Source organism: Anas platyrhynchos, chromosome 3 (genome assembly GCF_047663525.1).
Source record: "Anas platyrhynchos isolate ZD024472 breed Pekin duck chromosome 3, IASCAAS_PekinDuck_T2T, whole genome shotgun sequence".
Taxonomy (NCBI): Eukaryota; Metazoa; Chordata; class Aves; order Anseriformes; family Anatidae; genus Anas; species Anas platyrhynchos.
The window spans coordinates 120,873,965-120,901,168 of record NC_092589.1 but is presented as its reverse complement, the minus strand read 5'-3'; the positions used below and the strand labels follow the sequence as shown (position 1 = coordinate 120,901,168).

General features: G+C 70.8%; 1 protein-coding gene across 3 annotated transcripts in view; it reads right to left on the bottom strand.

Moving 5' to 3' along the window:
- The window catches only part of DNMT3A (DNA methyltransferase 3 alpha), a 43,748-nt gene that overhangs the window by 13,338 nt on the left and 3,206 nt on the right, over positions 1-27,204 (bottom strand). The window contains exons 2-6 of one of the 3 annotated variants that reach the window (XM_038176362.2): positions 22,346-22,583; positions 17,539-17,643; positions 6,810-7,149; positions 2,867-2,913; positions 2,223-2,369 (exon numbers count right to left, since the gene is read on the bottom strand). In XM_038176362.2, coding sequence (XP_038032290.2) covers positions 2,223-2,369; positions 2,867-2,913; positions 6,810-7,149; positions 17,539-17,643; positions 22,346-22,414 — 708 coding nt within the window. In that variant the 5' untranslated portion in view covers positions 22,415-22,583. Of the gene's footprint in view, positions 1-2,222; positions 2,370-2,866; positions 2,914-6,809; positions 7,150-14,583; positions 14,738-17,538; positions 17,644-22,345; positions 22,584-27,204 lie in introns of those variants that run through there. The other 2 variants (XM_072036677.1, XM_072036678.1) reach the window with 2 other exon arrangements.

Below are 27,204 nucleotides of genomic sequence, written 5' to 3'. Positions count from 1 at the left end.
CCCCTGTGCCACTGTCCCCGTCCCCCTGCCCTCCTGGCACCCCCAAATAAACCGAACCCTCGGGGTGCAACCGGGGGCACGGCTGGCCTGGGGAGCCCCCCGGCAGGACACGCCGTCCCCTCTGCCACGGCCACACGTGGCTGTCCCCGTCCCCTGGCAGCGCAGCGCGGCCACCAGCACCGGGTGACAAGTGGCGCAGGGCGGGCGGGCGGCGCGGTTTGTCAGCCCCGCCGCGAGATCAAGGGCGGGCGGGCGGACCCAGCTTGAACGCATTTCAGGCCTTCTCCCCGTAATGAAAAGAAAACACTTCGTCTTATTAGAAAAATAAAGGAATTCGGCGCGGCTACGCTCGGCATTGTTTGAGAGCGAGGAACCACTGAAAAGGAGTATGTTGATTTTTTTTTTTAGCGTTTTTTCCCCCAATTATTTTTGGCCGACGAGCGATTCTGGCTGACCTGAATCTGCAATTTTTTTGGCGAGCGAACCGTGCCGAGGAAAATGCGTGCTGCATCCCCCCGGCCTGTGCCGAGCCCTGCGCTGGGCTGTGCGGGGCGAGAAGGGGCAGCACCGGCACGGCGTCCCCATGTCCCCACGGCGTCCCCATGTCCCCACGTCCCCAGCCCCATTTTCCTGGGCCGGGTTTGGCGCAGAGCGAAGCAGCAGCCAGGGGCTGTGTGCGTGGCCCCGGCCGTGGCCGTGGTGCCGCAGGGCTGCAGTGCTGCTTGTGGCCAGCGTGCGGCTGCACCGGGGCTGTGCCGCGCCGCCCTGCGGCTGCGGGAACCGCCCGCGTCCCCTGCGTCCCTGCGTCCCCTACATCCCTGTGTCCCTGCGTCCCCCTGCCCCGCAGCAGGGCAGCAGACCCTGAACCAGGCCACGTTATTTGGGTGGAAATCCCTGGGGTGCAGGTCCCAGCTGGGACCCCCCCCCGGACACCCTCATGGCCCTCGGCTGCGCCCTGACCTTGCGGTGCCTGCGGGGACGCCCTGGCTGTGCCATGCACCCCATGGGGACCTTGTGGCCACAACAGCCATGCCATGCACCCCATGGGGACATCACAACTGTGCCATGCACCCCATGGGGACCTTGTGGCCACAACAGCCATGCCATGCACCCCATGGGGACACCGTGGCCGTGCCCTGCACCCCAAAGCAATGCCCTGGCCATGCCACCTGCGTCCTGCACCCCATGGGGACCTCACGGCCACGCCTTGGACCCCGTGGGGACGTCCTGGCTGTGCCAACCACATCCCATGCCCCTTGGGGACAAACCGGCTGCACCTTGCACCCCGTGGGGACACGGTGGCCCTGCTGGCCATGCCCTGAGCACGGTGCCCCACGGGGACAAGCCACCGTGCCGGCCACCCCAGCGCGGTGCCTGCTATGAATGGTGCCGCGGTGGCCGAGGGGACCTGTTGCCAGGGAGACCTGCTGGCAGCGAGGGACGGCGCAGAGGGGGGGGCGACGGGGACATGGAGGGGACCAGCGCCATGGTGGGGGCTGGGGGCTGCACCCACCCAAGGGGGCTCTCGCTGCGGACCCCAAAGAACCAGGGGACCAAGGGGGCGAGGGGGTGACGGAGCCCCCCTGCCCCACATACACAGAGCATCCCCGGTGCTGGCACGGGGACGGGCGGGGGTCTCCCACATCCAGTGGCCCCCCAAGACCCAGCCCAGGTCCCCCAAAAGCCACAGAGCCGTGACAGAGCATGTGGAGCCTCGTCCTGCTCCTCGGGGTCCCCTCTCCCCGGGGTCCCCTCTCCCCGCAGCGGGGTGGCACCGCGGCTGCTGGCTCCCGTGCAGCCAGGGGCTCCCGCGCAGCCCCCTCGCAGCCCCCCTGCGCCGCCCTCAGCTTTTATTATTTTAATTGCGTCACGGCTCTCACTGGTTCCCCTGGAAACGGGGAGAAAAGGCCGGTCCCGCGGGGAGGAGGAGGAGGAGGAGGAGGAGGAGGAGAAGGGCCCTGCTCTGCACCCAGCGCGGGCGGCTGCGCACGCACGGCCCTGTCCCCGGGACCCCCGCATTCCGCAGGGCCCTGCTGGGGGCGGTGGTCCCATGGGAGCCCCTCGCACCAGGCCAGGTGCCCGGTGGCATCAACCAGCACTGGCAGCCTGCCTGGGGCTCTGCGCCGCACCAGTGCTCCCAGTGAGCAACTGGGAAGTGCTCCCGGCACCCGCTCCCACGCCGCGGCACCGGTGCCGGCGTCGCCCCGGCCGTGTCTCCTTACCTCCCGCTTCCAGCGGGCCAGCCACTCGTCCCGCTTCCTCTTGCTGATGTAGTAGGGGTCCCCGGCCTGGAAGGTGTGCCGCTGCATGGGGCGCTGCCGCAGGCTCGACTCCCAGCCCAGCCCGCCGCGCAGCCGCCCGCGGGAGCCCTGCGAGACAGCGGGGAGAGGGAGAGGAGGATGAAGGCTGCGGCTCCGCAGGGACACAGGGCGGGTGGCATCACAGGGGGCTGCGGGGGGCACTACGGGGGCTGCGGGGGGCACTACGGGGGGATTTGGGGGCATTGTGCTGCGCCCACCAGCACGGGCTGGGAAGGTGGCGCTCCCCAACTGGGTGCACGCACAAGCACACACGTGTGCACACTCACACGTGTACACGCACGTCCCCAGCCCGTGCCCACACCCAGCAGTGGGTGCAGCAGTGCCACGGTGGCACCTCTGGCACAGCCCCAGGGGTGTTTCAGGACCCAGCCCAAGTGGAGCCCCCCGGGACACCGCGGGCACAGCCCCTGGCACTGCTCAGCACCACCCAGTGTGGTCCGGAGCCCTGCGAGTTCAGGGTGCAGGGCCCCATCCAGCCCGGGGGGCTCCATCAGGGCTCTGCTGTGTCTCCTTTTGGGGGTCTCGGTGCCCAGGGCCATACTTGCCTCCATTTTCAGGCTGTCAAAGTTGTTCTCCTCCTTCTCCTCCTTGCCTGCACACAGAACAGAGAGCAGCCGTCAGCTCGGTGCCACGGGGCAGGGACGCTGGCCCCATGGTGGAGAGGGGAAAGGGCCCCAACTGGGGGCAGCCCTGGCCATGGTGGGGGCCCCATTGCGGCGAGCGTCCCTGGGGGCTCCCACGCCCCCTCCCCACACCCGTGCCGGGGGCTGGGGCAGGACCCCGGGGGGCAGCTCCGGGGCGGGCAGGGGAAGCGGAGCCCGGCCGGCTTCCTGTGCTATCAGCCCATCTCGCGCGCTGCAGGTACTCGCAAGCCGCTGCCGGGAAAGCAGCTAAAAATAACCCGACCGTTTCTGGGGCTGCAAACCCTCGCTGAGCTCGAAGCCACCGAGTGACGAGGCTGCGGGGAAGGTGGTGGTGGTGGGGGGGGGAGCAGGGCTCCGGTGTGTGTGCACGCCGGGGCACCCACCCACGCCACGCCGCACCGTGCCGGCAGCTGTGCGCACACAGAGCCTCGTCCCCAGCTGCCGGCCACCCCACGGGACCCCCGTCCTGTGTCCAGGGACCCCCTCGATGGGGTGGTGACACCAGGCAGGCACGGTGACGCCCTGTGCACCCCGGGGTGCCCCCTGGCACCGCGTCCCTCCGGGTCCTTGGACGCAGCCCCTCCGGACGCCCACCCACGCCGGACGCCGGGAGAGGCAGGCGGATGCCGGGGCGGCGGTGGCTGCGAGCCAGGCGGCTGTGCCAAGGCACGTCCTGCCCTGCCCCAGAGGTGCTGGGAACCCGAAATCCGGGGGGCAGCCAGGCCCTGGCAGCAGCAGGAGCACAGCTGAGCCCTGCGCTGGGGGCGGGGGGCGGTGGGGGGCAGGAGCTCCTTGGCTGCGTGCCGGGGGTGGCAGCGTGCGTCCGGGGGGAATGGGTCACTTGTCCTCCTGGTCCTGCCTGCAGGCAAAGGGGAAACTGAGGCACTGGTCAGGCCTCGGGCACTGGGATGGACTGGGTGGGTGTCCCCCGGCCTCCCTGCACTGCTGCATGGGGGCAGGCTCAGCACCCCCTGCACTGGGGAACATGGCACGGGGGCACCTTTCCTCAGGGGAACCTTTCCCCTGCCAGGGGACTTGGGGAGGGACCAGGGTGGGGTGGCACAGAGAGCATGGGGCAAGCCAGCAGGGCTGGAGGGACCAAGAAGCAGAAGAGGATTTGGCAGGAACTGAGTGTGTCGCTGCAAGGTGGCCGCTAGCCACGGCGCGGAGAGGTTCTGGGCACCTGCCTCGAGGTGAGACCCCCAGAGCCCGCGGCTTCTGGGGGCTCCCTGGACACTGGCAACCCCGGAGGAGACCCGAAAGCCCCGGGCAGGATCGGTGCCCGAGCCCTGAGCCTGAGGGAGGAGCTGGACCTGGCACCGGGCACATTTTGGTGGGGGCAGTGGCAGGCTCTGGGGGGCTCAGGGAAGCCCCCCCGGGGCGGTCTGAATGCCGCAGCGCCTCCGGGTGCTCTCTGGGAAGGAGCAGAAAGTGCAAGAAGTGGAGGGGCAGATCACAGCGGGTATGAAAGGGCTCTTTAATGCAGGGGGAGAGGTGCCGAACATGAGCCCTTGGCCGGGAGATGAAACCCGACCGCAGCCGCTGGCACCGCGGCGCGCCTCGCCGAGGGTGAGTCACGGGCTGGCCCTCGCCCCCGGTGCAGGGGGGGGGTCTCCATCGCTCCCACGCCTCCCCACCATCCCACAAGGCCTGGCCAAAATCTTGGCTCAGCCCGGGACGTGCAGGGGGGGTCCCCTGAGGGCTCTGCAGGTGGCGTGGAGCTGGGGCAGTGGCGCAGGGCAGGACCGCGGGCTGTCCCCGTGCCGTGCCCGGGTGCCACGCCGCGTGCTGGCCCCATGCGGCTCGGCACGGGGCCAGCCCCACGCCAGGATCTCCTTTTGCTCCACCAGCAGCCCGGCTGCTCCTCTCCCTCAGATGGCTGCTCTGCGCCTCGTGACTGCAGCATCATCGGCCTCGCTCAGCTCCGTCCCCGGCCCTGCCGCGCTCCTCCTCACCCACCAGCTCCGTGCCCCGGTGCTGCCACCCCCCTGGGACAGCGTGTCCAACTCTACCCCTGTCCCTCCACATAGCAGCTGTGGGGTGGGTGCATCCCGTCCCACCTCTCCACCCCGTTATCAGACCCTTCCCCATGGGATGGATGGAGCTGGGCACAGCTCTGGTGCCGGGGGCGAGCGGTGCCGCGCCGCTCCCTCCTGTAACCAGACACGGAGAGGAGGGGAGAAGCCTCCCCGGGGCCAAGCAGCGCTGCCGGGGCCCGGAGCCAGCTCCAGAACCGGAGGAGCCCCGGGCAGGGCCGGTCCCCGTGGGGCCCCGCAGGCGCTGTGCCAGCTCGTGCCGGCGGCGCCGCATCCTGCCCAGGCATGGCACGGCAGCGTGGGGCTGGACACGGGCACAGCAGGCAGGGAGGTGCTCAGGCAGGGCAGAGATTGAGGCTGGGGGCACCCCTGGGTTCCCTGTCCCCCCCCCCTCCATTTCCCCAGCAGGGTGCCCAGCCCCATGGCCCTGGGCTCGGGGAGCTCTCCAAGGAGCAGCCCCCACCCCGGAGCGTTCCCCTGCCCCTCGTGCACTGCAGGACCCCGAGCACAGCCAGGAGGGGACGGGGGCGGAGGGGCAGAGGGGGGGTGGCCCCCCCACCACACCAACCACACCGCGCCGTGGCGCATGCAGGGCTGCCATGCAAAGCTGCACGAGCACCGGTGGCCGTGGCACGTGCATGCAGGGGGGGGCACAGCGGCACCGGGGGGACCCTCAGGACACTGCTCCTGCCCTGCCCATCCTGTGCACCGAGGGGAGGAGGAGGAGGAGGGGAGGCAGCCCCCGGTCTGACCAGCAGCCCCCCAGCACACAGCACACGTGGCACGGAGCCCTTCCTCCTCCTCATCCTCCTCCTTCTGCTCCTTCTCCTCCTTCCTCTCTTCCTTCTCCTCCTTCCTCTCTTCCTCCTCCTCCTCCTTCTCCTCTACCTCTTCCTCCTCTTTCTCCTCCCTGCCTTCCTCCTCCTCATCCTCCTCCTCCTCCTCTTCCTCTCCTAACCTTCCTCCTCCTCCTCCTCTCCCCCTTGCTCGTCCTCCTCCCTCCTTCCTCTTCCTCCTCCTCCTCTTCCTTTTCGTCATCCTCTTCCTCCTCCTCCTTTCTCCTCCTACTCTTCCTCTTTCTTCTTGTTTTCCTCCTCCTCCTTCCCCTCTTCCTCTTCTTCCTCCTCCTTCTCTTCCTCTCTGTTCCTCCTCCTCTCCCCCCTCCTCCTCCTCCTCCTCTTCCTGTTCCTCATTTTCTTCCTCCTCCTCTTCATCCTCTTCTCTTCCTCTTCATCCTCCCCCTTCCTCTTCCTCCTCCTCTTTCTCCTCCCTCTCTTCTTCCTCCTCCTCTTCCTCCCCTTCCTCCTCTCCCTCATCCTTCTCTTCCTCCTCCTCCTCGTATTTCTCCTCCTCCTCCTCCTTCTCCTCCTCATCCTTCCTCTTCCTCTTCTTTCTCCTCCTTCTTCTCTTCCTCCTCCTCCTTGTCTTTCTCCTCTTCCTCCTCACCCTCTTCCTCCTCCTCCTCCTCCTCCTCCTCCTCCTCCTCCTCTTCCTCCTCCTCATCCTTCCTCTTCTTCCTCTTCTTTCTCCTCCCTCTCCTCTTTCTTCTCTTCCTCCCCCTCCTCCTCATCTTCTTCCTCCTCCTCTTCCTCCTCTTCTCCTCTTCATCCTCCCCCTTCCTCTTCCTCCTCTTCTTTCTTTCTCCTCCCTCTCTTCCCCCTCCTCCTCCTCCTCCTCTGCCCAGCCGGGGGCGGCCGCTGTCCCCCCCCAGGACACGCCGGGCAGGGTCCGTGGGGTCCGTGTGTGCACAGCGGGACCCCCGTGCACCCTCACCCCGCGGCGGCCGGCCCTGAACGCTCAGGTCTTACTTTTCTCTGCGGCCTCCAGGAGTTTCCTCCTCCCGCGTTTCTTCTGGGGGTCGGAAGGGGCCAGCTCACCCTCATCGGCCGGGGCGTCCAGGCCCTCCTTGGGGGTGCAGCGGCCGTTCTCCAGCGCCCGGCCCGTCTCGCCGTCCGCCAGGCTCTCCGTCTCGTCCTCCTCGGGGCGCCCGCCCTTGGGGCTCGTGCCCCCTTCCTCGGCGCCCTTCCACTGGGCTCCGTCGGCCTCCAGGTCCCCGTTGGGCAGCGGCTCGGCCGGGCTGGCCTCCGGGCAGGGCGGGGGGCACTTGGGGACGGCCGCGATGTCTTTGGGGGTGTCACTGCTTTCCACCTGCCGAGAAGGAGAGGGACACGATCGGTGACGGGCGCGGGGGACGCGAGCACCGGGCTCCCCCTGGGGATGCCGGCCCCATCGCTCCCTGTCCCCCAAATCCTCTCCCTTGCCACAATGTGGGGTGCTCGTGGGGATGAAAAGACCAAGTCCAAGCTCTGGGAAATTGGGCACGGGAGGCTGCAGGGGCTGACGGCGCACCCCAGGAGCGGGATGGGGCTAAAAGAGCTGCCACAGCCAGCCCCATGGCCAGGACGTGCAGCCACACTGCCAGGGACCACCCCGGGACCACCACACAGATGGACACTGTGAAGGCCAAGGCACAAAGCTGTGACACCCACAGGACCAGGACACGGGGACGTGGCACCCTCAGGACTAGGCCATGCTGCTCTGACACTTCAGGCCCAGGCCATGCTGCTGCGACACTTCAGGACTAGGCCATGCTGCTACAACACCCTCAGGACAAGCTCCCATGGCAGCATCAGGACCAGGACACGCTGCCGTGACACACTTAGGACCAGCAGACACTGACATGGCAACCTGGGGACAAGACACAAGGCCCAGGACAGCCATGGCACCCTCAGGCCCAGGACACAGCACCGTGACATCCTCAGGAGGAGGACACGGTGCTCCGGCTTCCTCAGCACCCTGACATGCTGTCACGACACCTTTGGGACATGGAGACGCATCCGTGACACCCTTAGGACCAGGAAAAACTTCCGTGGATCCCACAGCACCTGGACCCACAGACACGACACATCTGGATGAAGATACAGTGCCACCACACGCTCAGGGCCAGCAAATGGTGCCATGGCTCCCTCAGCACTGGGACAAACTGGCACAGGGACCTTAGGACCAGGACACGAGGCCACAATACCCTCAGGACCAGGACACGACGTCCTGATGCCCTCAGGACCAGCACAAGCCACCGTGACACACGCAGGACCAGGACAAGGTGCCAGCACACGCTCAGGGCCATGACTAGGCCATGACACCCTGAGGATCAGGACACACGTCCCCAGCACCCTTGTGACAAGGACACAGCACCATGACCCTCTCAGGACCAGGACACGATGCCATGGCACACTCAGGACCAGGACTAAGTGCTGTGACACCCCCGGGACAAGGACACACGGCCGTGGCACTTGCAGGCCCAGAACCCAACGCCACGACACTGTCAGGACCCAGACGTGCTGCCAGGGGACATTGCCAAGACACGGTGACACCCTCAGCACCAGGACACGGTGCCACGGCACCCTCAGCACTAGGACACGCTTGGGACCAAGACACAAGGTGGTGGCACCCACAGGGCCAGAGATGTGACACACCCAGACCCAGGACACACGAACACGACACACACAGGACATGCTGCCATGGCACCCTCAGGATGACACGGTGCCATGGAACCATCAATAAGGACATGATCTGGTGACAGCCTCAGGGCAGTGACACGCAGCCAGGGCACCCCGAGGGGAAGGGCACAGCACCACGGCACCCCCAGCACCCCCAGCACCAGGACTCACTGCTGTGACACCACGCAGGACATCCAGCCATGGCACCTTCAGTAGTGTCACCTTGGCCGCATGGCACGTGCCAGATGGGGACGTGCTGCAGAGAGCCCTCAGGACCTGGGCACGTGGCTGTGAGCTCTGTGTCCGGCTGGGATGAGTTAATTCTCCTCACAGCAGCTCACAAGGAGCCGTGTTTCAGACCCGTGCCCCCGGCGATGCCGGCAGCACCCGGACTTTAGCCGGGGCTGAGCAGCGCTGGCACAGCGCCGAGGCCACCCCTGATCCTCACACAGCATCCTGGGGGGGCACCGCCAGGCAGACGACCCCAATTCCTTTGTGTATTAAACAATTTCCACCTGGCGCACAGGATTTCTTGCTTTTACTTTTCCTTTCCACTGGTGGTGGTGGTGGCACGGTGCTGAGCTGCCTGCAGGCATTAGCCCCAGCACCACGGCACCCTCAGGACCAGGGCACGGTGCCATGGTACCCTCAGCACCAAGACAGAAGGTTGTGGCACCCCCAGCAGCAGGACATTCCGCAATGACACCTCCAGGAGGAGGACACGCTGCCATGACACCATCAGGACCACGAGACGTGGCCATGGCACCCTCAGCACTGGGACAGAACGCCAGGACACCGTGAGGACAAAGGCGAAAGCATCTGACACCACCAGGACCTGGGTACGATGCCCTGACAGGGAGAGGACACACCGATGTGACACCACCGAGGTCTGGGCACACTGCCACACCAACCCCATGGACAAGGACACGATGTCATGGCACAGTCAGGACAAGGACACGCTTTAGTGTCACCCTCTGGACCTGGACAGGTGGCCATGACCAAGAGAAAAGTCTGTGACACCGTCAGGAGCAGGATACGCTGCCCAGGCACCCTCAGGACCCGGACACAGGGACACTGATACCCACAGGGCTGTGACACAGGGACACAACACCCTTGGCACCAGGACAGGCAGCTGTGGCACCCTCAGGATCAGGACACAGCACCTGAACAGGCTCAGGACCAGGACGCGCTGTCACGATACACTCAGGAGAAGGGCACCCGGGTGTGACACCCGCAGGAGTATGACACAGCCATGACCCTTGCAGGACAGGGACACGCAGCCACGGCACCCTCAGGACCAGAATACACCCCCAGGGGACCCTCAGGACGAGGACATGACCATGACACCCAGGACTAGGACACTGCGGTGGCATCGTGAGGCCAGAACACACTGCCACGAATCCCTTGGATGGAAGCCACTTCGCAGTGACAACCTTGGGACCAGGATGTGCTGGGACGAACACAGGCTCAGGGCACGAGCCCATGGCTCCCTCCGACACCAGACATAACGCCACGGCTCCCTCGGGACGCAGACACACGGGTATGGCACCGGGTGGACAGGTCACAGAGCAGTGTGACCCTCGTGACAAGGACAAACTGCCACATCACCCCCAGGACCAGGTCACACAGCCCTGAGGCCCTCGGGGCCACAACAGAAAGCCAAAACACTCTGAGGCCCAGGACACCTGGCTGCCACGGCACCGCGAGCACCAGGACACACGGCTGTGACATCTTCACCAGGACACACAGCTGTGACACCTTCAGGGCCAGGAGCTCCTGGAGGATCAAGGTGCCCTCTGGATGCAGACACACGACGGTGACGCCCCAGGGACCAGGACACGGTGGGATGGCACCCGGCTGTCCCCGTCCCCAAGGACCAAGGCTGGTGCAGGGCCTCGGCACGGGGCCAGCACCAGCCACCTCCCTCCTGCCCACCTTGTCACAGCGGGGCTGGGGACAGCGCTACGCGCACGTGCGTGTGCAAGGGACACGTGGAACCAGGGCCCACGGCACAAGTGTGCGTGCGTGCGCGCGCGCATGGCAGGCGGAGCTGGGCACCGTGGTGTGTGTGAGCGCATGTGACAGGAAGAGCCGGGGCGTGTGACAACTGCGTGTGTGTGTGCACGAGCCCAAAACCACCCGTGACGTGTGCGTGTGGGTGTCCGTGTGTACGTGCCCCACAGGCTGAGCCGGAGACCGCGCCACGCGTGCGTGCGCTCCACGTGCGGGGACCACGCCGCGTTTTTGAGCGTGCCCACGTGCCACAACCCTGTGTGCACGTGCGTGTGCACATGTGGCACAGGGACAAGGCCCACAGGGTGTGTGTGAGCGCAGGGAGGAGTGACAGGCACAGCAGGAGCCTGTGCCACGCGCTGGTGTGTCAGCCTGACGGTGCCAACACCTCGGGGCGGGTGTGCGCGCGTGGCAGGCGGTGCCGGCGGCCGCAGGAAGTGTGCAGCCGGTCCCGGCTCGCGCGTGCAGCGACAGACCGGCGGGCGTGCGTGGGTGTGAGACTCGGGGGAGGACTGTCTGTGCCGGCACTCGTGGGGACGCGGCTCTCGCGTGTGAGCCCGAGCGCCAGATGGAGACGGCAGCGGCACGAGCGCGGGAGACGGTGGGGCCGAAGCCAGCCAGGACGTGCGTGCAAGCGGCGAGCGAGGCTGCGGGGTCAGGGGCAGCTTTGCTGGTCCCTGAGGGTCCGGGGGCGAAGCGGCCGCAGCGGCGAGGGCGTGTGGACAGAGGCAGTGGGAGCAGAGTCAGAGTGAAAGGACCCAGCCCGGCTCGGCGGTTTCCGTGGCAAAGGAGAGTGAAAGTGCTGCTGCGTCACGGCGACATCCAGCCGGCTGCGCGGCTCGGCTGCGGCACGGGGGGCTCAGCCCCCCCCGGCTCACCGTGCTCACGGGCTCAGCCCTGTCCCCTGGGTGCAGCCTCGCTCCGTGCCACCGTGGGACTCGGCTTTGAGCAGCGGGGACGGCGCAAGCCACGGCTGGGCCCTCACGAGGGGCCTCACACCGGCCTCCCCGCGGTGCCGTGCGCTGCCGGCGGTGCCAACCCCGGTGTCACCCTGGCTGTGCCAGCCCTGGGACATGGGTGGCCGAACTCCCCGAGGGCTGACACCCGCGGGTGCTGCCGCTGCCTCCCCGCGCCGAGGCGGTGGCACCCGGCTGTTTCCTGTGCTCCACGCTCGCCTCGGTGAGCCCGTGCACCCCGCGCCCTGCGCTCGCCTCCCTCACCGCAGCGCCAGCTCTGCAGGAGGCCCGGGGCCGCGGCGGTTTTGCTGCAGCCCTGGGGCAGAGCAGGAGGGCCCCAGGCCCTGCTCGTGGCCCAGCCCTACCGGGGCAGAGCCCCTCGGTTCTGCTGCGGGGACGCCAGGAAGTGCTGGGGGGCGGGCGGTGCGCCCACACCTTCCCCGCTCCGCTGCCAGCGCCCAGCTCGGGGTCCCTGCGGTGCCGGGGGGGCGGCGTGCCCCGGGGCCTGTTTGGCGCAGCGGGGAGCTGGCGGCAGGCACCGTCCTCCCCCCTGCCCCACACGAACTACACGTCCCAGGATGCACCGTTTGGTGGCGAGGAGCCAGGCGGCGAGGAAGCAAATGCCGAGCTGCCAGCCAGGCTTGGCGTGAGCACGGTGCCCGGGCTGTGCCGCGCGCCCTTCCCCTGCCCCCAAGAAGGGGGGGGCGCCTCGGACGAGGTGTGGGGTGAGACCCCAACCCTGGGGGGCCGGCAGGTGACGGAGGGCCCTTTGCTCTCCCACGCACCCCACATTTGCACTGCTGCCACCGCCTGCTCGCCCGCGGCCCAGCCACCCCCAGGGTGCGGAAGCCCCCCCCCATTTCCCCCCAAGCCTGCCGGTTGGGGGGTGGGGGGTGGGTGAGGGGGTCCGCATGCCGCTTACCATGGTGCATCCCCTGCCGAGGGCCGTGCAGACCCCAGACCCCCGTCCGGCCGCCCGTGCGCAGGCGCCTCCTCGCCGCGCTGGCTGCTGGCTGCGGCGTCCCCACGGCGCTTCCTGCTCCCCCGGCCGCCGGCCCCGCTGCCGCAGTCACTTCCTCCGCTCGCTCAGCCGCTCGCCGCCGGCCACGGCCCCGGTGCAGGCAGCACGGCCGGAGAGGGCGGCGGGGAAGGACGGGGCCAGGCGGGGAGGCAGCTGCGCACAGCCTGCCAGCGGAGCCGGGAAGGAGGGGACGAGCCCGCGGCAAGCCGCAGGGGGAGGAACGGGGCTGGAGAGGCGGGCGGGGGGCAGCCGCAGGGTGCCGGGGGGACCCTGGTGGGGTCTCGCAGCGCCGGCAGTGCCAGAAATGGGTTGGGGGATGCAGGGCAGCGCTCCCCAGGGCCTCCCTGCTGTGCTGGGTTGGTGCTGCACGGCCCCCGCTGCAGTGACGGTGCTGGGGGGGGGGAGCTGGGGCCAGGGTGGTCCCGCTCCCACCGCTCCCAGGGCACGGCAACCCCTGGAGCAACCACAGCACTTGTACTGGGGGACGAGGACACCGCGTGCCCATGCACCGGGGACACACGAGCCACCGCTGCCAGCCCTGGGGACACCACGCAGCCTCTCCACGTGCCAAACGGCCACCAGCCCCGGCACAGCCCGGTCCCCAGGGTGGCCGTGGCCAGCCCCTAGCACAAAGTGGGTGCCACCAGCAGGGCGGAGGTGGCTGCTGGGCTGTGCCGCAGGAGAGCCCGGACAAGAGCAAGGGCGAGCACAGCAGGACGAGGCTGAAGGACAAACCTCGCCGAGCCACCGCGCAGGCTCCCTGGGACCCGCAGGACTGCAGTGACAAGGCTGTGGGGACACCAAGGTGTGCCAGCAGCACGGTGCCGTGCCCCCGGGCACCTCCACGGGGCTGGATGCGGCCACGTCCACGGAGAGACGCCGGGGAGCAGGGGGAGCCGCGAGGGGTCGGTGCCGGCACACGAGCCTCGCGCAGGGTCTGGAAGTGATTGTGCGGCGCACGCTCACGCTCCCCCCCTCCCCGTGTCCCCCCTGCCACCCTCGCACCGCCGGCGCCTGAACCACCACGGCTCGGAGCGGCTGGGGGGCTCGGAGCTGCTGGGGGGCAGAGAGGGCCCAGAAAAGGGATGGGAGCGGGGTTCAGGGGAGAATCAAAGCAGGGTTTGGGAGCTGCACCGCGCCCCTGTGCCCCGGAGCTCACTGTAAGGCGCTGAAGGCAGAGGGAGGAGTGAGGGGGGGCACGGGAACGGGCTGAGGGCCCACGTCCTTGTGGCAGGGCCTGCAGCAGGAGCCAAGGCAGCTGCTGCTCCCTGCACGGCCGTGGTGGCTGCTGCCCTCCCCGGGGGTCCGCAGCCCCCCTGTCCTGCTCTCGCCTCCCGCTCGGGGCCGCATCCTGGCTGCCGTGCCGAAAACAATGCAAGGGGCTGCGTGCGCTTCCCAGGGAGGAAACGGGAAGCGCCGACCAATGTGGTTTGGATTAGGCGGCGGCACGGGCTGGAGGGCGGCACGGCCACGGGGCGCTCGGCACGGCCCCGCTGCGCCCCGGACGGGATCCGGCCGCCCCCCTCCCCACACGGCCACGGCCTCCCCGCTCCCCGCGCCTCCAGCGCCGTGCCGGAGCCCTGGCCCCGCTCCAGCTCCTCCCTTGGCAGCCCCTTCCCGGCCGTGCTGCAGCCCTTCCCGCAGCCCTTCCCGCGGGCACGGCCGCCCCCTGCCCGCCTCCGCGTCAGGAAGCTGGCGTCACCGTCACCGCACGCCCGCCGCCCCCGGCCCCCACCAGCCAGCGTGGCACCCGCCACGGGCAGGGGCTCCGCGGGCCGTGTGGGGCTGGCGGACAATGCCAGGAAGGCAGGGAGGGCAGGAGGGCCCCGCCGTGTCACACGTCCCCCTGCACGACGGCCTCCCTTGCACGAGGGCCTGCCGGGACGTGCCGGCACGAGCAGGGCTGGGTGTTGGGGCCATGCCCTCCCCGCACGACCCGACGCCCCCTCCTCCTGCCCCAGTGCGTGTGTGGCACCGAGCCAGGCGCTGGCGAGGGTCTGGGGTCCCTCGGAGGGGTGCAGGGGGTGGGAGAGACAGCTCCGTGGGGGGGCCAGCCCCAGCCCCAGCCCCAGCCCCGTTCCTGCAGCCCTACCTGGGTCAGGACGGGCCCCGTGGCTCTCCAAGCCCCCCGTGCCGCCGGCACGTCCCGGTGCTGCCGCTCGAGCATCGCTGCTGCCGTGCCGGGGAGGCGCAGGGGAAGGGGTCGGGGATCCACCCCGGCGCCCGTCCCCGTCCCCCGGGGAAGGCCTGGCCGGGCCGGCACTGCCTTCCTTCCCACCCACCCGCTTCCTCCACGCCGGCCGGCCCTGGGAACAAGCGCTGCCTTTCTCTGCGCTCCCCTCCCCTCCGTGCAGCTGCTGGGCCCCCGCCAAGGACGCGGCTCTGCCGGGAGCGGGGTGGCCCCGCTGCTGCCGGGGCACACGGGCTGTGCCGGGGCCCTGTCCGGGCAGGGGGACAGGGGGTGGCACCGCTCTGCCACCCCCACGCTGGGCGCACACAGATCCACAGCGTGGCACCGCTCGGCACAGCACAGCTCAGGGTGGCTTCGTGGCCCCCAGGACGGCACGGCACAGCTCGGAAGGGCACGGCACAGCAGGGGATGGCACGGCACGGCCTGCCAGCTGCTGCCCACACCGATACCCCGTGGGTCTCGTCCCCGCAGGGCGTCACAGGGGCCCCAGCTGGGTCCCCGCAGGGTCCCCAGCCAGGCGGGGGCCGCCCGCATGGTCCCGCCGGGAGCAGCGTGCTGGGGCAGAGCCTCCCTGCCCCGGGCCCTGCTCACCTGGCTGACAACGGCACCCCTCGGGAAAAATACCTCCGAACACCTGGAAAAACAAAAGGTCCGGTTACAGCTGCAGGAAGGGCTTCCCGCCCCCTCCCCGGACAGCCTCTGCCGGGTTCCCTGCTCTGCGCCCCACGTGTCCCCCCCCCCAAGTCCTGTCCGGGCTGGGGAGCCGTGGCACAGCTCCCTGCCCCACCGACACACCGGGGTGAGGAAGGCAAAGCACAAACCCTCGGCGCCTGGACCCCCACCAGGCCCCTTATTTGCTGTGTCCCGAAGCACTGCACCAGCCGTGGGGGTGCTCAGCACCCTCCTACAAAACCTCTGCCCACCGTGAACCCGGGGCTGGGACCCCTCGGCGGGCCCCCAGGGCTCAATCCCCGCTCCCTGCGCCCCCCAGCACCGCGCGCTGGCTCCTCTCCGCCCGGGTCCAGCTCCCCGGGTCACGGCCTGGCCTCTCCGCAGGAGCCGGCACCGCGGGGCTCTCCAGCTGGCGGATATTTATAGCAGCCCACACCCGGACGGGGCTTTCCCAAGCGCAGCGGCGCTCTCCTGGCACTGCCCGGGCAGCCACGGGGCCGCGGGGCTCTGCCAGCTCCACTGCACGGAGCGGGCACGGCGTGCGGCTGCCTGGGGACCCCCCCTTGGAGCTGTGGCGGTTTCAGGCTCCTGGTGCCACCTCCAGCACCAAGCACCACGAGGTGCCCGGTGTCACGGCGCTGCCGCTGCCCCCCCGTGCGCCCCAGGCTGGGCGCGGGGAACCTCTCGTCCCGCGGCTCTCCGGGGGTCGCCCCCTCCGAGGGTCAGATCCCTGCCGGTTTCCAGGCTCGGCCTGTTCCTGGACGGCTTCTCCCCGTTTGTCCCCGTGCCAGTATTGTTCTTCCACCGCAGCAGCTCCCCGCCCTCCCCGCGCTCACCTCCCACCCGCTGTATTTATAGCCGGCGCTGCGGCCCGCGCCCCCGCTGCCCCCCTCGCACCGCGCCTGCCCCACACATGGTCCCACCCGGCGAGGCCAGCGCAGCCCCACGGAGACCCTGGATGTGTCCGAGCACGGAGCAAAAACTTTTCACAGCCGCAAAACCTTTGCAAAAAAAAGTTCTTTCAGCAGCCAACGCCCCCCGTCCCTGCGTGTCTCCATGTGCTCCCCATAAGACTGCTGGTTTCCAGCCACGGGCGGCCCGACAGGGGCTCTGTCCCCTCTGTGTCCCCCCCCAGCTCCCATGGGGGTGCGGGGACAGGGACGGGGCGCTGCGCACGCAGGCTGAGCACCCAGCCCTGCTGGTGCCCTGGGGCATGGACGGTGCCAACGCTCCCCACCGCAGCCATGCATGCGCTCCGCGGCGGCTCCCCAGAGCCCCTCGCCACCAGCCCCACACCTGGGGGTCCGTGTGCCCTCCCGGTGGGGTTGTGGCACCCCGGGGAGCGCCTGCCCCCACCCCAGGCACTGAACCAGGGTGGCAGGCACCCGGTGAGTGGCACAGCTTTCCCAGTCCCTTCCCACCCCAGCACCAGGTCGGCCACCGCGCGCTCCCCAGCCGTGCGCACCGGCACCGCACGTGCCCACGTGTCCCTGTGCCACCACTCGTGGGGACAGAGCCACCACTTCCACGGCTCCTGCTGCATCAGGGGGCCCAAACCCGGCGCCCCACCAGGGCCTGCAGCTGCCTGGGCCCCTCCACCCCTGCGGCACCACCCCGAGGCGCTGCCCTGAGCCTTCCCCTGCGCGAGCAGCTCCACGAGGCCGCTCCCATGGGGCAGGAGCGCAGGGACGGCACCAGCAGGGACATGGGGACAGCCCTGCCCGGCTGCAGCGGGGTTGGGACATGTGGGGTGGTGGCAGGGGGCATCGCCCACACCGTGGGAGCCGGGGAAGCCAGCAGGGAGCTGGGCTGCGCACAGCCACGCTCCCCTTGTTATTGCAGCTGCTGCAGCGAGCCCCGGGGGCCATCCCAGAGCTGCGCGGCACCGGGAGCTGGCGGGGGGGGAGCACGGGGACAAGTGCACCGCGGGGCCTCGACCGCAGCCGTGCCGGACCCCGAGCGCTGCCAGGGCAGGAGGAGCTGGCGGGGGCCGCGGGGAGGGGGGGGGGACACGCTTCCCTCCGGCCGCTGCGCCGCTCTCGGACTTTCCTCGGCGCAGGGAGGCGGGACAGGCCCGCGGCACGCCGGGAGCCGTAGTCCCAGGGCCAGCGCAGCTCGCCCATGAGGGGGGCTGCCCACCGGGGGGGCCGCCCGCTGCCCCCGCCTCGCCCCCCGCGCGCTCACCTGGGCATGCTTGCGCTTCCGCCCGGGCCGCCCGGCTTTCCTCATGGGCGTCCCCGGATCCTGCTTCTCCTCCTTGCTCTGGTTCTCCTCGGGCTCCTCTTCCCCCTGCGAGCCGGAGACAGAAGGACGGTTACGCCGCCGGCCCCGGGGCCGCGCACCCCGGGCGCCTGCTCACGGCTCCGCTCCTGCCTGCTGCGGGGCTCGCTGGCACCCATGGGTGCCATGGGCACGCCGGGCACCTTGCACCAGCCCTGCTTCGCTTGAACCAACCCAGTTCCTCCTGGGGGGCCCGGCTGGGACCCTCCACGACTCCCCGTACCCTTGGGGGGGCTCAAAGGGTGAGCGTGACCTCTGCCAGGGCTTGGGGCCAGCCCTCGCCATGGGGCTGGGCGCACCGCTGTGGGGCCGGGCACCTCGGCCTGGCAATGCAGCTCCATGTGCCAAGCAGTGCCACCACCTGGGGGGGTCACACCAGCCCCCACAACCTGCCGGAGCCCTGCACGTGTGGGGCTGGGGGCTCCTGCACCCCCTGCACACCCCACTCAGGGCTGTGTGGCCCCCACAGCCCCCAAGGGACACGGGCAGGGTGCAGGAACCAGCACGCCAGCAGCCGCCTGCTCTTCCCCACCACCCGCAGCGCTTTGGGGGCCCCTCCCCTGGTCCCCCCCCCGGGCTCTGCCCCAGGAAAGGAACCGGCTCCCTGCGCCCAGCACCGCGGCACGGCCAGGGACGTGCCCGTGCCCGGAGAGGCGGTGTCGGGGGCCGGGGCTGCCGCGTCCCGCGGCGGTGGGGAGCGTTTCACCTGAGCCCCAGAAGATCTCGGCCGCGGCCAAGGCAGGAAGAGGCCGCGGAGGGGGGAGCGGGGAAGGCGGAGAGGCCGGCGGGGGGGCGGCGAGGGAGAGGCCGGGGAGGGGATGGGAGCTGGCAGCCAGACAGCTCCGACATCCAGCTGCACTCGCCCGGCCCCGGCCGCATTCCTGCCCAGGGGCTGCCCGTGGCAGGGGCGCTGCGTTTGGTGCCGGTGGCACCCGGCACGGGCCGAGCAGGGCTGCCCGGGGGGGTCCAGCCTGTGGGGGGGCATGTGCCATGCCCTAGGGTCAGTGTCCAGAAGCTCTGAGCCACCCCCCTGCAGGCCCACGTCCCCTGCACGGACCCAAACTGGGCACGGAGAGAGGGCTCGGGGCACCGTGGCCGGCTCCAGCACGGCGAGGCCGGGGGTCAGAGGCTGTGAAACCTGCCCAGGACCCCTGGAGATCCCCGGCAGCCCCCACAGCCCCCACCGTGGGGTGGGTGTGCACGGAGCCTGCCTGGCCCCAGCCCTGCCCCACAGCCGGGAGGCCAGGGCAGAGCGGGGCAGGGGCTGCGGCACGGCACCACAGCACCCGGGGGGCTCCTGCCCGGGGCTCGGAGCTCCACGCGGCCCCGACCGGGAGGTTTTGGGACGGGTCCAAGGACGACGTCAGGAGCACGGTTTGAGCACAGTCCCGGTACAGGATCCGAACGGGGTCTGCAGAGGCGCCGCGAGCTCCCCACGGGTTTCAGCTCCCCCTGAAGCCCCTCTCCTTGCACCATGGCACCAGCACGACACAGCTGCAGCGCTGGCACTGGTCACGGCTGTGCCATGCTGGCCCCAAACACCAAACGTGCCCTTGGGATCGCTCCCTGGTCCGTGCCAGCCCCACAATGATCGGGGTCAGTGTGGGACCTGGTGCTGGCACAAGGGCTCACGGTGCTCCCAGCCGAGCCAGCTCCAGCTTCGGGGTCCCCAGGAGAGGTTGGGGGACTGGGGAGCACCAGCTCCTTGCAGGCTCCTTCTCCGTGTCCCCGTCCCCGTGCAACGCCTGCGCCAGGGAGGAGCGTGCCGGGGAGACCGTGGCGGGGGGGAGCGGAGCTCAGCCTCCCCCCCCGGGACGCAGCCGCGGGAGCGCGCCTTGCCAAACCACGCGGCGCTGCACTTTGTCCCAGCTGGAGCCGCCCCCGGGCACGCGGCTCCATTCCTGGAGAGCGGGGCCGTGGCGGTGCCGGGGCGGTGGGCGCCCGTCCCCACAGCCAGCCCCCGGTGGGAAGGAGCAGGCGAAGGAGCTGGCTGCTGGCACGTGGGGGCCCCTCGCCCAGCGCCGCACGTGCTCCCGGCAGCGGGAAGGCCGCGGGCACGGCGAGCCCCACGAAAACCCGTCCCCTCCGGGCAGCCTCCCCGCGCCCACGTGCTGGCTTTGGCCGGGCGCTGGGAGCCGGGCTGCGGCCGTGTTTGTGCTGGATGTGAGGGAAATGTTCAGTGGGGTGTCAGGCGTGCTGCTGGCACGGGGGCCGTGCTGGCCGGCCAGCCCGGCTGCGGCACGGGGTCGGGGTGCACAGCGAGCTGCAGGAGGCTCCCCAAGATGCTGGGGGTGCGCGGCCCCCCCGGGAACAGCAGCGGTGCTGGAGCAGCAGCAGTGGCACCGAGGCTTCGTTGCAATCCCCAAAGTGAGCCCCAGGCTGTGCCGGAGCCACGCGCAGGAGGGTGCAGGGAGGGTGCAGGTTGCAGGGCCCCCAGGCTGTGCCCTGTCCCCCACCGGGGGTGCTGCTGTGCCCCATGGGGAGGGGGCTCTGCGGTGCCCCCAGCCCAGGCACCACAGAGCAGCCCTGTGGCTGCGGTGCCTGCCCAGCGAGGCGGTGCTGGGCGCTGCGACCTGCTGGGGAAGGCAGGGGCCAGATCCTGAGGCTGGAGGGGGGATGCGCAGAGCCCCCCAGCTCCATGGGGCAGCCCCCCAAGCCTCAATCCAGGGCTCACCCCGCTCCCAGCACTGCTGCACGCCGGCTCAAGGGATGCTGCAGCAAGGGGTGGTGGGGATCCCCCCCATGGAGAGCCCCCACGTGCACCCCACAAGCCGGCCCCACTGCTCCCTGCCCGGCCCTATAAGTGTGGGGCAGCCCTGCCGTGGGGCTCAGCCCCATCCCTGCACTGCCGGGCTGGCACAGCACCGGGGGGCTGCGGGGACCCCCAGGGCAGCACCCGCACCCCAAAAATCCAGGCAGGGAAAGGAGGCGCAGGGAGGCAGCCCCAAGAGCAAGGGAGGCTGGCAGAAAGAACCGGGGGCTGCGCGCCCCCCCCACAACCCCCCCGCCTGCTGCTGCAGCCCCTCGCTGCCTCCAGCCTGTGCTGGGAGCTGAGTCATCTCCCCATAAATCACCCCGCTCCTCATCTCCCCAGGGCTCGCCGAGGAGCCTGGCGCGTCCCCGCAGCGCGGCGCAGCGCTCCTCCGCCGCTGCCAAGCAACAACCCGGAGGGAAACCACCTCCGAGGGGAGAAGCTGCTGCATGACGCAGTGCTGCCGCTGCAGCGCCGCCGGGTCCCAGCTCCCGGCTGCAGCGGGGCTGGCAGCGGCAGGGGGGGCAGCAGCACGGCGGGGTGGGGTGGGGACGGGGTGCGGGAAGCCCCTGGCTCAGCCTCGTTGGCGCGGTGCCGATGGCAGCGGCGTGGCTCAGCCCCACGGCAGCGTGTCCCTCCTGCAGAGGTGACCTCCCCGCTTGTGGTGCCGCAGCCCGGCGGGGTCAGGCTGGGACAGCTCAGCCCAGCACGGTCGCAGCCAGCCCGGGGGCTCGCAGGGTCCCCGTTTGGCGAGGCAGAGCCCCAGCACAGTGCTGGCACCCCACTGGGGTCCCACTGGCCTGAAGGACGGGGACAGCAGCGGGCACACCAGCTGGCCCTGCCGTGGCACCGGTCTGAGCACCGTGCTATGACCCGGAGGGGATGGAGACCCCCAAAACGCCCCCGTGCCGCATGCAGCACCCCCAAATGCCAGGAGGCACCAGGGAGGCACCGCGTGGCCGCCACGGCTGAGGGAGCCCGGAGGAACTCGGCTGACCCCAACCCCGCAGCGCCTGCGGCAGGCTGGCATCCAGCTGGCCGGCTGCCCCAGTCCCCACGCCGTGACCGGGGCAGGCCGTGTCCCCAGCGCCCCGGGGACGCTGCTGCTTCCCCGAGGAAGCGCGATGCCTCCCCCGTGGAGGGAGCAGCCACCCAGCTTCGGGCTGGCCCCGTTCATCCTTGTGCTGCGGGGACACCGAGGCGCACCGAGGCCATGGCCAGAGCTGCCACAACGCCTGGGTTTGGCTGGGGACCGTCCCCAAGCACCCCAAAACCCAGCACAACCCCTCCATCCGTGTGGCACCTGCAGCCCCCACCCTGCTCTGCCGGCCGCTGCTCAGCCCCTCTCCATCCCGGTGGTGGCACCGTGGCAAAGCACCGGGTGATTTGGGATGGGCGCAGTGAATCCCTCGGGGATGAGCCACCCCCCAGCCCGGGGCAGCAGCGGGGGCGCATGACCCCATCCTCTGCCCGCTGGCTGCTCTCCCCACCCCAGCGAGCCCTGAGCGCATGTGCGTCGTCCCCTCCTGTCCCCAAACGCCCCCATTTCCACCCCATCATGTGCCCTTCCCATTGCCCCATGCCCCGTGCCCCCTCCCACTCCACTGCCACGACCCCAAAGCCGGGGATGCGACCCCAAACCAGGGGATGTGACCCCAAAGCAGGGGATGCCCCAAAGCAGGGGACACCCGCGCCCCAGCAGGGCGGGAGCAGCCTGCCTGTGGCCCCCCCTCCCCACTGCCAGAAATAGCTCAATCCCCACTAATCCCCGCTGCGGCTCAGCCTTGCGCCCCCCCCGTGCCGCCCAGCTCCGCGCTCCCCGGGCTGCTGCAGCACGGGGGGGAGCGCAGCTGGAGGGGCCCCCCCTGCAGCTTGGCTCCTGCTTTGATGGGGTGACCGCGGTGCCAGGAGCCCCCCAGCCGTGTCCCCGTGTCCCCCTGCGCGGTGCCGGGGCCGTACCTTGTGCGTGTCGAGCGCCTCGCGGTCCGGCACGGGGCTGCTGGCGTCGAGGGCGCCGCTGGACGGCATGGTGGGGGGCGGAGGGCGGGGGCCGGGCGGGCACCGGGGAGCTTCACAGCTTCAGCACCAGGAGAGGCCCCGCCGCTGCCACCGCTGCCACCGCCGCGCTCCGGCTCTGCGCCGCCGAGGGGTCCGGGGGCCGGCGCCCAGCCCCTGCGCCTGCCGGGATCCTCCTGCCCTGCGGGGAACAGAGGCACGGGGTGAGGGGGGAGCGCCCGCCGGGCCCCAGCCCCCAGCAATTATTAACACGCCGCAACCTTGACTCAGCCGGGCTGGGCCGAGCCCCCCTGGCGTCGCCCCCGGCGGGCAGCGGAGCTGCGGCCCCACCGGGGTGTGCGGGGCGCGGTGCGGGGCGCACGGCTCGGGGTGCGCAGTGCATGGGGCAGGTGTGGGGCACGCGGCACGGGATCTGCCTCGTGGGGCACAGGGTGCGTGCTGCGGGGGTGCTGTGTGGTGTGGGGTGGGTGTGGGGTGGGGTGGGGGCACGGTGTGGGGTGGGTGCGTGGTGTGGGGTGGGGGCACAGCGTGGGATGGGGGCACAGGGAGGGATGGGGGCATGGTGTGGGGTGGGTGCATAGTGTGGGATGGATGCAGTGTAGGATGGGTGTACAGTGTGGGATGTGGGGTGCACAGGGTGGGATGGGGGCACAGTGTGGGATGGGGGTGCACAGCGTGGGATGGGGGTGCACAGCGTGGGTTGCGGGGTGCATTGTGCAGCACAGGTCAGGGTGCACCATGAGTGGCACAGGACACCCAGCATGGGGTGCACAGTGCATGGCACACAGGGCAAGGTGCACAGTGCGGGGTGTGGGGTGCACAGTGCGGGGTGTGGGGTGCACCGTGCGGGGTGTGGGGTGCACAGTGCGGGGTGTGGGGTGCACCGTGCAGGGTGCAGTGCGGGGGGCATGGCACAGAGTGCGCACAGGAGCTGCAGGGCACATGGAGCAGGGTGCCCAGCACAGGGTGCACGGTGTGGGGTGCAGGGCACACGGGGCACAGCGTGGGGTGCAGGATGCAGGGTGTGGGGTGCATGATGTGGGGTGCAGGATGCAGGGTGCAGGGTGCACAGCGCGGGGAGCAGGGTGCGCAGTGCCTGCAGCGGGGTGCGGGATGCACCGAGTGGGGCGCAGGGCGCGGGGTGCAGGGCGTGGGGCGCGCAGCCCGGGCTGTGGGGTGCAGGCAGCGGGGTGCAGGCGCAGGCAGGGCCCCGCGGGGCTGCGGCGGAGGCGTCAGCCCCAGCACCTGTTGCTATGGAAAACGCTGCCTGCATTAGCCATGGCCGAGGCTGCTGTTGCCTTTGGCACCGGAGCTGCAATTTGTTTCTAGAGCTTTCCAGCCGCAGCTCGTTCCCAGCCGGCAGGGTGGGGGGCTGCCGGGCGGGCAGGGCCGCAGCTTCTAGGAACAGAAACTCAAACCCCGGCACGTTCCTCCCGTCCCCGCGCCTGCCTGCGGCGCTGGGCTGCCTGCGGGGGGGAGCGGGGGCCCCGCCGCTGCTGCAGCCTCCCCCGGGCCCGGCGGCGGCACCCCCGAGAGCGGGGAGCTGGGCTGGGGGCAGCGGGGTCGGAGGGGGGGCTGGGGGGAGCTGGGGCAGGGCTCGGCTGTCCCCGGCCCCCCCGTTTGCAGCCCCCCAACCCCTCGTGCGTGGGGCTGGGACGCGGGTGGGGAGGGTGGGAGGCAGGCTGGGGGTGCGGGATGGGGCTGTGGGGCAGGGCTGTGGGGTGGGGGTGTGAGGTGTGGGTGCAGGATAAGGTGTGGGGTGCAGGATGGGGGTGCAGGATGGGGGTGCAGGATGGGGGTGCAGGATGGGGGTGCAGGATGGGGGTGCAGGATGGGGGTGCAGGATTGGGGTGCGTGCTGTGTCCCCCGCCGCCTGCACACAGCCTGCAGGGCTTCCCCCGGCGCCTCCTTTGCCACCTGTCAGGGAGCCTCCATGGGGAAGCCCCGTCCCCGTGTCCCTGTCCCTGTCCCCATCCCTGGGGCAGTGTCCCCACGAGCCCCCTGCAGCACGGGCTCTGCCCACGCCTGCTCTCTGCCAAGCTCCTCAGAGCTGGCCCTGCGCTCGCAGCCCTGCTGCTCCCCTCCCTGCAGCTCGGGGGGACCCCGACCTTGGGGCTGGTGCCCCTCGATGGGACACCCCGGGGTGGCACCGGGCAGCGCCGTGCACCCACACGTCACCGCCCCAGGTGCCTGTCCTGGAGCTGCCACACCGCTGGCACCACGGCACGCTGCCCGGCACAGCACGGCACGGCACACATTTTGGCACAGCACAGCACCTCGCATCCCCCCTCACCATCCCAGGGCTGGCAGTGCCCCCATCCCTCCCTGCCCGTGCCCCCCGGTGCCCCCAGCCCCGCTCCCCCTGCGCGGTGCCAGGGCGAAGCCACGTCCGCGGGCACGGGAGGCCACGTGCTGCCGGGGAACACCTGGGGACACCCGGCCGCGTCCCACGCAGCTCCGGAGCAGGGGCTCCCCGTCCCCCCCCGGGCTGCACCCCCCGTGCCCACGGGGCCCGCAGGCACCGCAGGCTGCTGCTGTCCCCGATGTCCCCAGCGTCCCCCACACCCCGCGGGTCCCTGCCTGCAGCGCCGCTGCAGTCGCCGTCCCCACATCCCCAAAAACCATCTCAGTCCCCCCATTCCCCCATCCCGTCCCCCACCCTCCTCATCCCCCCCAACCCACACGGGGGGCCACCAGCCCCCCCTAACCTCCCCCCCCCCAAGCCCCCCAGCCCCCCGGCTCGGGCACCCCCATGCCCGCAGCCCGCGCTGTGCGCAGCCTCGCGCTGAAAAATCTCCAAGCTCGCAGGCTTTGATTCGCTTCCAGCAAACATGGTCTCCAAGCGCACTAAAAATAGTTGGGCTGCGTACAAAACCCTCGGCACCCGCAGGGCGGGGGGGGACGCGGAACAAAGCCGGGGAGAAGCCGGCGGCACCGGGTCCCCCCCCCTCTCCAACCCCCCCACCTCTCCCCAAACCCCACCGCCGGGTCCCCCCCGCCGGCTCCCCGCTCTTACCCGCGGGCCGGGGCCGCGTCCGTCCCCGCGCTAGGCCACGGCCACCGCCACCGTCACCGCGCTCCCGCACCGCCGGCTGCGGGGGGGACCCCGCGGGGCATCCCCTCGGCGGGGACGGCTGCTGGGGGGGCCGGGGGTGGCAGCGGTGGTGGTGGTGGTGGTGGTGGTGATGTGGGGGGGGGGAGAGGGGGCCGCAGCCCCGCAGCTCGCAGCCGGCCGGGGCTGCCCGCGCTCGCCGCCGAGGCGCGGGGAGGGACTCGCCGCCCTCCCTCCTGCCTCCCTCCCTATTTATCGCCGGGGCTGACCTTATCCCGGTGACGGCGGCGAGCGGGGGAATCGCTCGCCCCAGCCCGCACGGAGGAGTCACGCTCGCCGGCGGCAGAGGCGGTGGAAGTAGGTTACCTGCGGTGATGCGCGCCGCCGGCACCCGCACCCGCACCCGCACCCGCCTCTTATTTGGGGACGCCGCAGCTCCCTCCGCCAGCCCGCAGGAACCCAACAGCCATTTTAGGCGACGGCAGCCGGCCCCGCTCGGCTCCCTCCAGCCCCAGATGCTGCGAACCGGAGGCGCCTCCCCGGCTCCCCCCACCCCGAGCCGTGCGCCCCCCCCCTCCCCTCTCCTCCCCGTGCGCCCCGCCGGGACGCGCCCCGGTGCGCCCTGTCCTAAGGTGACCCGGCCCCAGCCGCTCGCCGCAGCGGCACCCACCGGGCTCCGACGGGGGGGGACCCCGCGCGTCCCCACCGGCGGGGACGCGCGGGGGGGACCCCGTCCGAGCCCCTTCCCCGTGACAAGTGCCGCAGCGCCGTATTATTATTGTTGTTGTCGCCTTGAGTCACCGCTCCTCCTCCCCCTCCCCGGCACCGGGGAAGAAGAAGAAGAAGTTCGGGGCTGACTCAGAGGGATGGGAGCCGTGGCCGTGAGTCACCCACGCCCCCCCCCTCCCCACCTCCCCTCCGCCGCCCCCCCCTCGTCGCTCGGCACCCCTGACTCACGCCAAGGGGGCTCCCGCAGCCCCCCGCGCTGGGGGGAACCGAGGACAGACCCCGGCCGACGGCACCCGGCACTGCGGAGAGCTGGGGGGCGAGCGGCGACGGCGCCTCCCGTGCCATCGGCTCCGACAGATGGCTGCAGCAAAACCACCGTCGTGGGCACGGCGCTGACCTCATCCGCACCCCCCCCAACCCCCCCCGTAATTACAACTTGCAAGCTAAATATCTGACCGCGGGGCACGCGTCGGCCAGAGGAGCCGGCCGCGGCTGCGATGTGTGGGGCAGCCCCCCGGGGGCTTCCATGGCACCACGGGGTGGCAGCCCCTCTGCTCCCAAAAACACAGCGGGGGTGGAGGGTGGCACCCACAAACCGGCCCCGCGCTGCACCCCGGGGAGCAACACGGTGCCCCACGGTGTGCTGCACCCCGGGAGCGATGCTCTGCCCTGAGCTGCACCCCAGGGAGCACTGCACTGTCCTGAGCTGCACTCCAGAAGCGCTGCACTGCCCTGAGCTGCACCCCAGGAGTGATGCCCTGCACCCCGGGGTGCGCTGCCCTGCCCTGCGCCGTGCCACGCTGCACCCTGAGGGGGGAGGCACTGCACCCCGGGGAGCGGTGCGCTGTCCTGAGCTGCACCCCAGGGAGCGAAGCGCTCTGCTGCTCCGTGCTGCACCCTGGGGAGCAATCCAACACCCCAGGGAGCACAGTACAGCACAGCACAGCACAGCACTGCATGCCTGGCAGCGATGCCCAGCACTGCACTGTGCTGCAGCACACCACACTGCACCCCGGGGAGC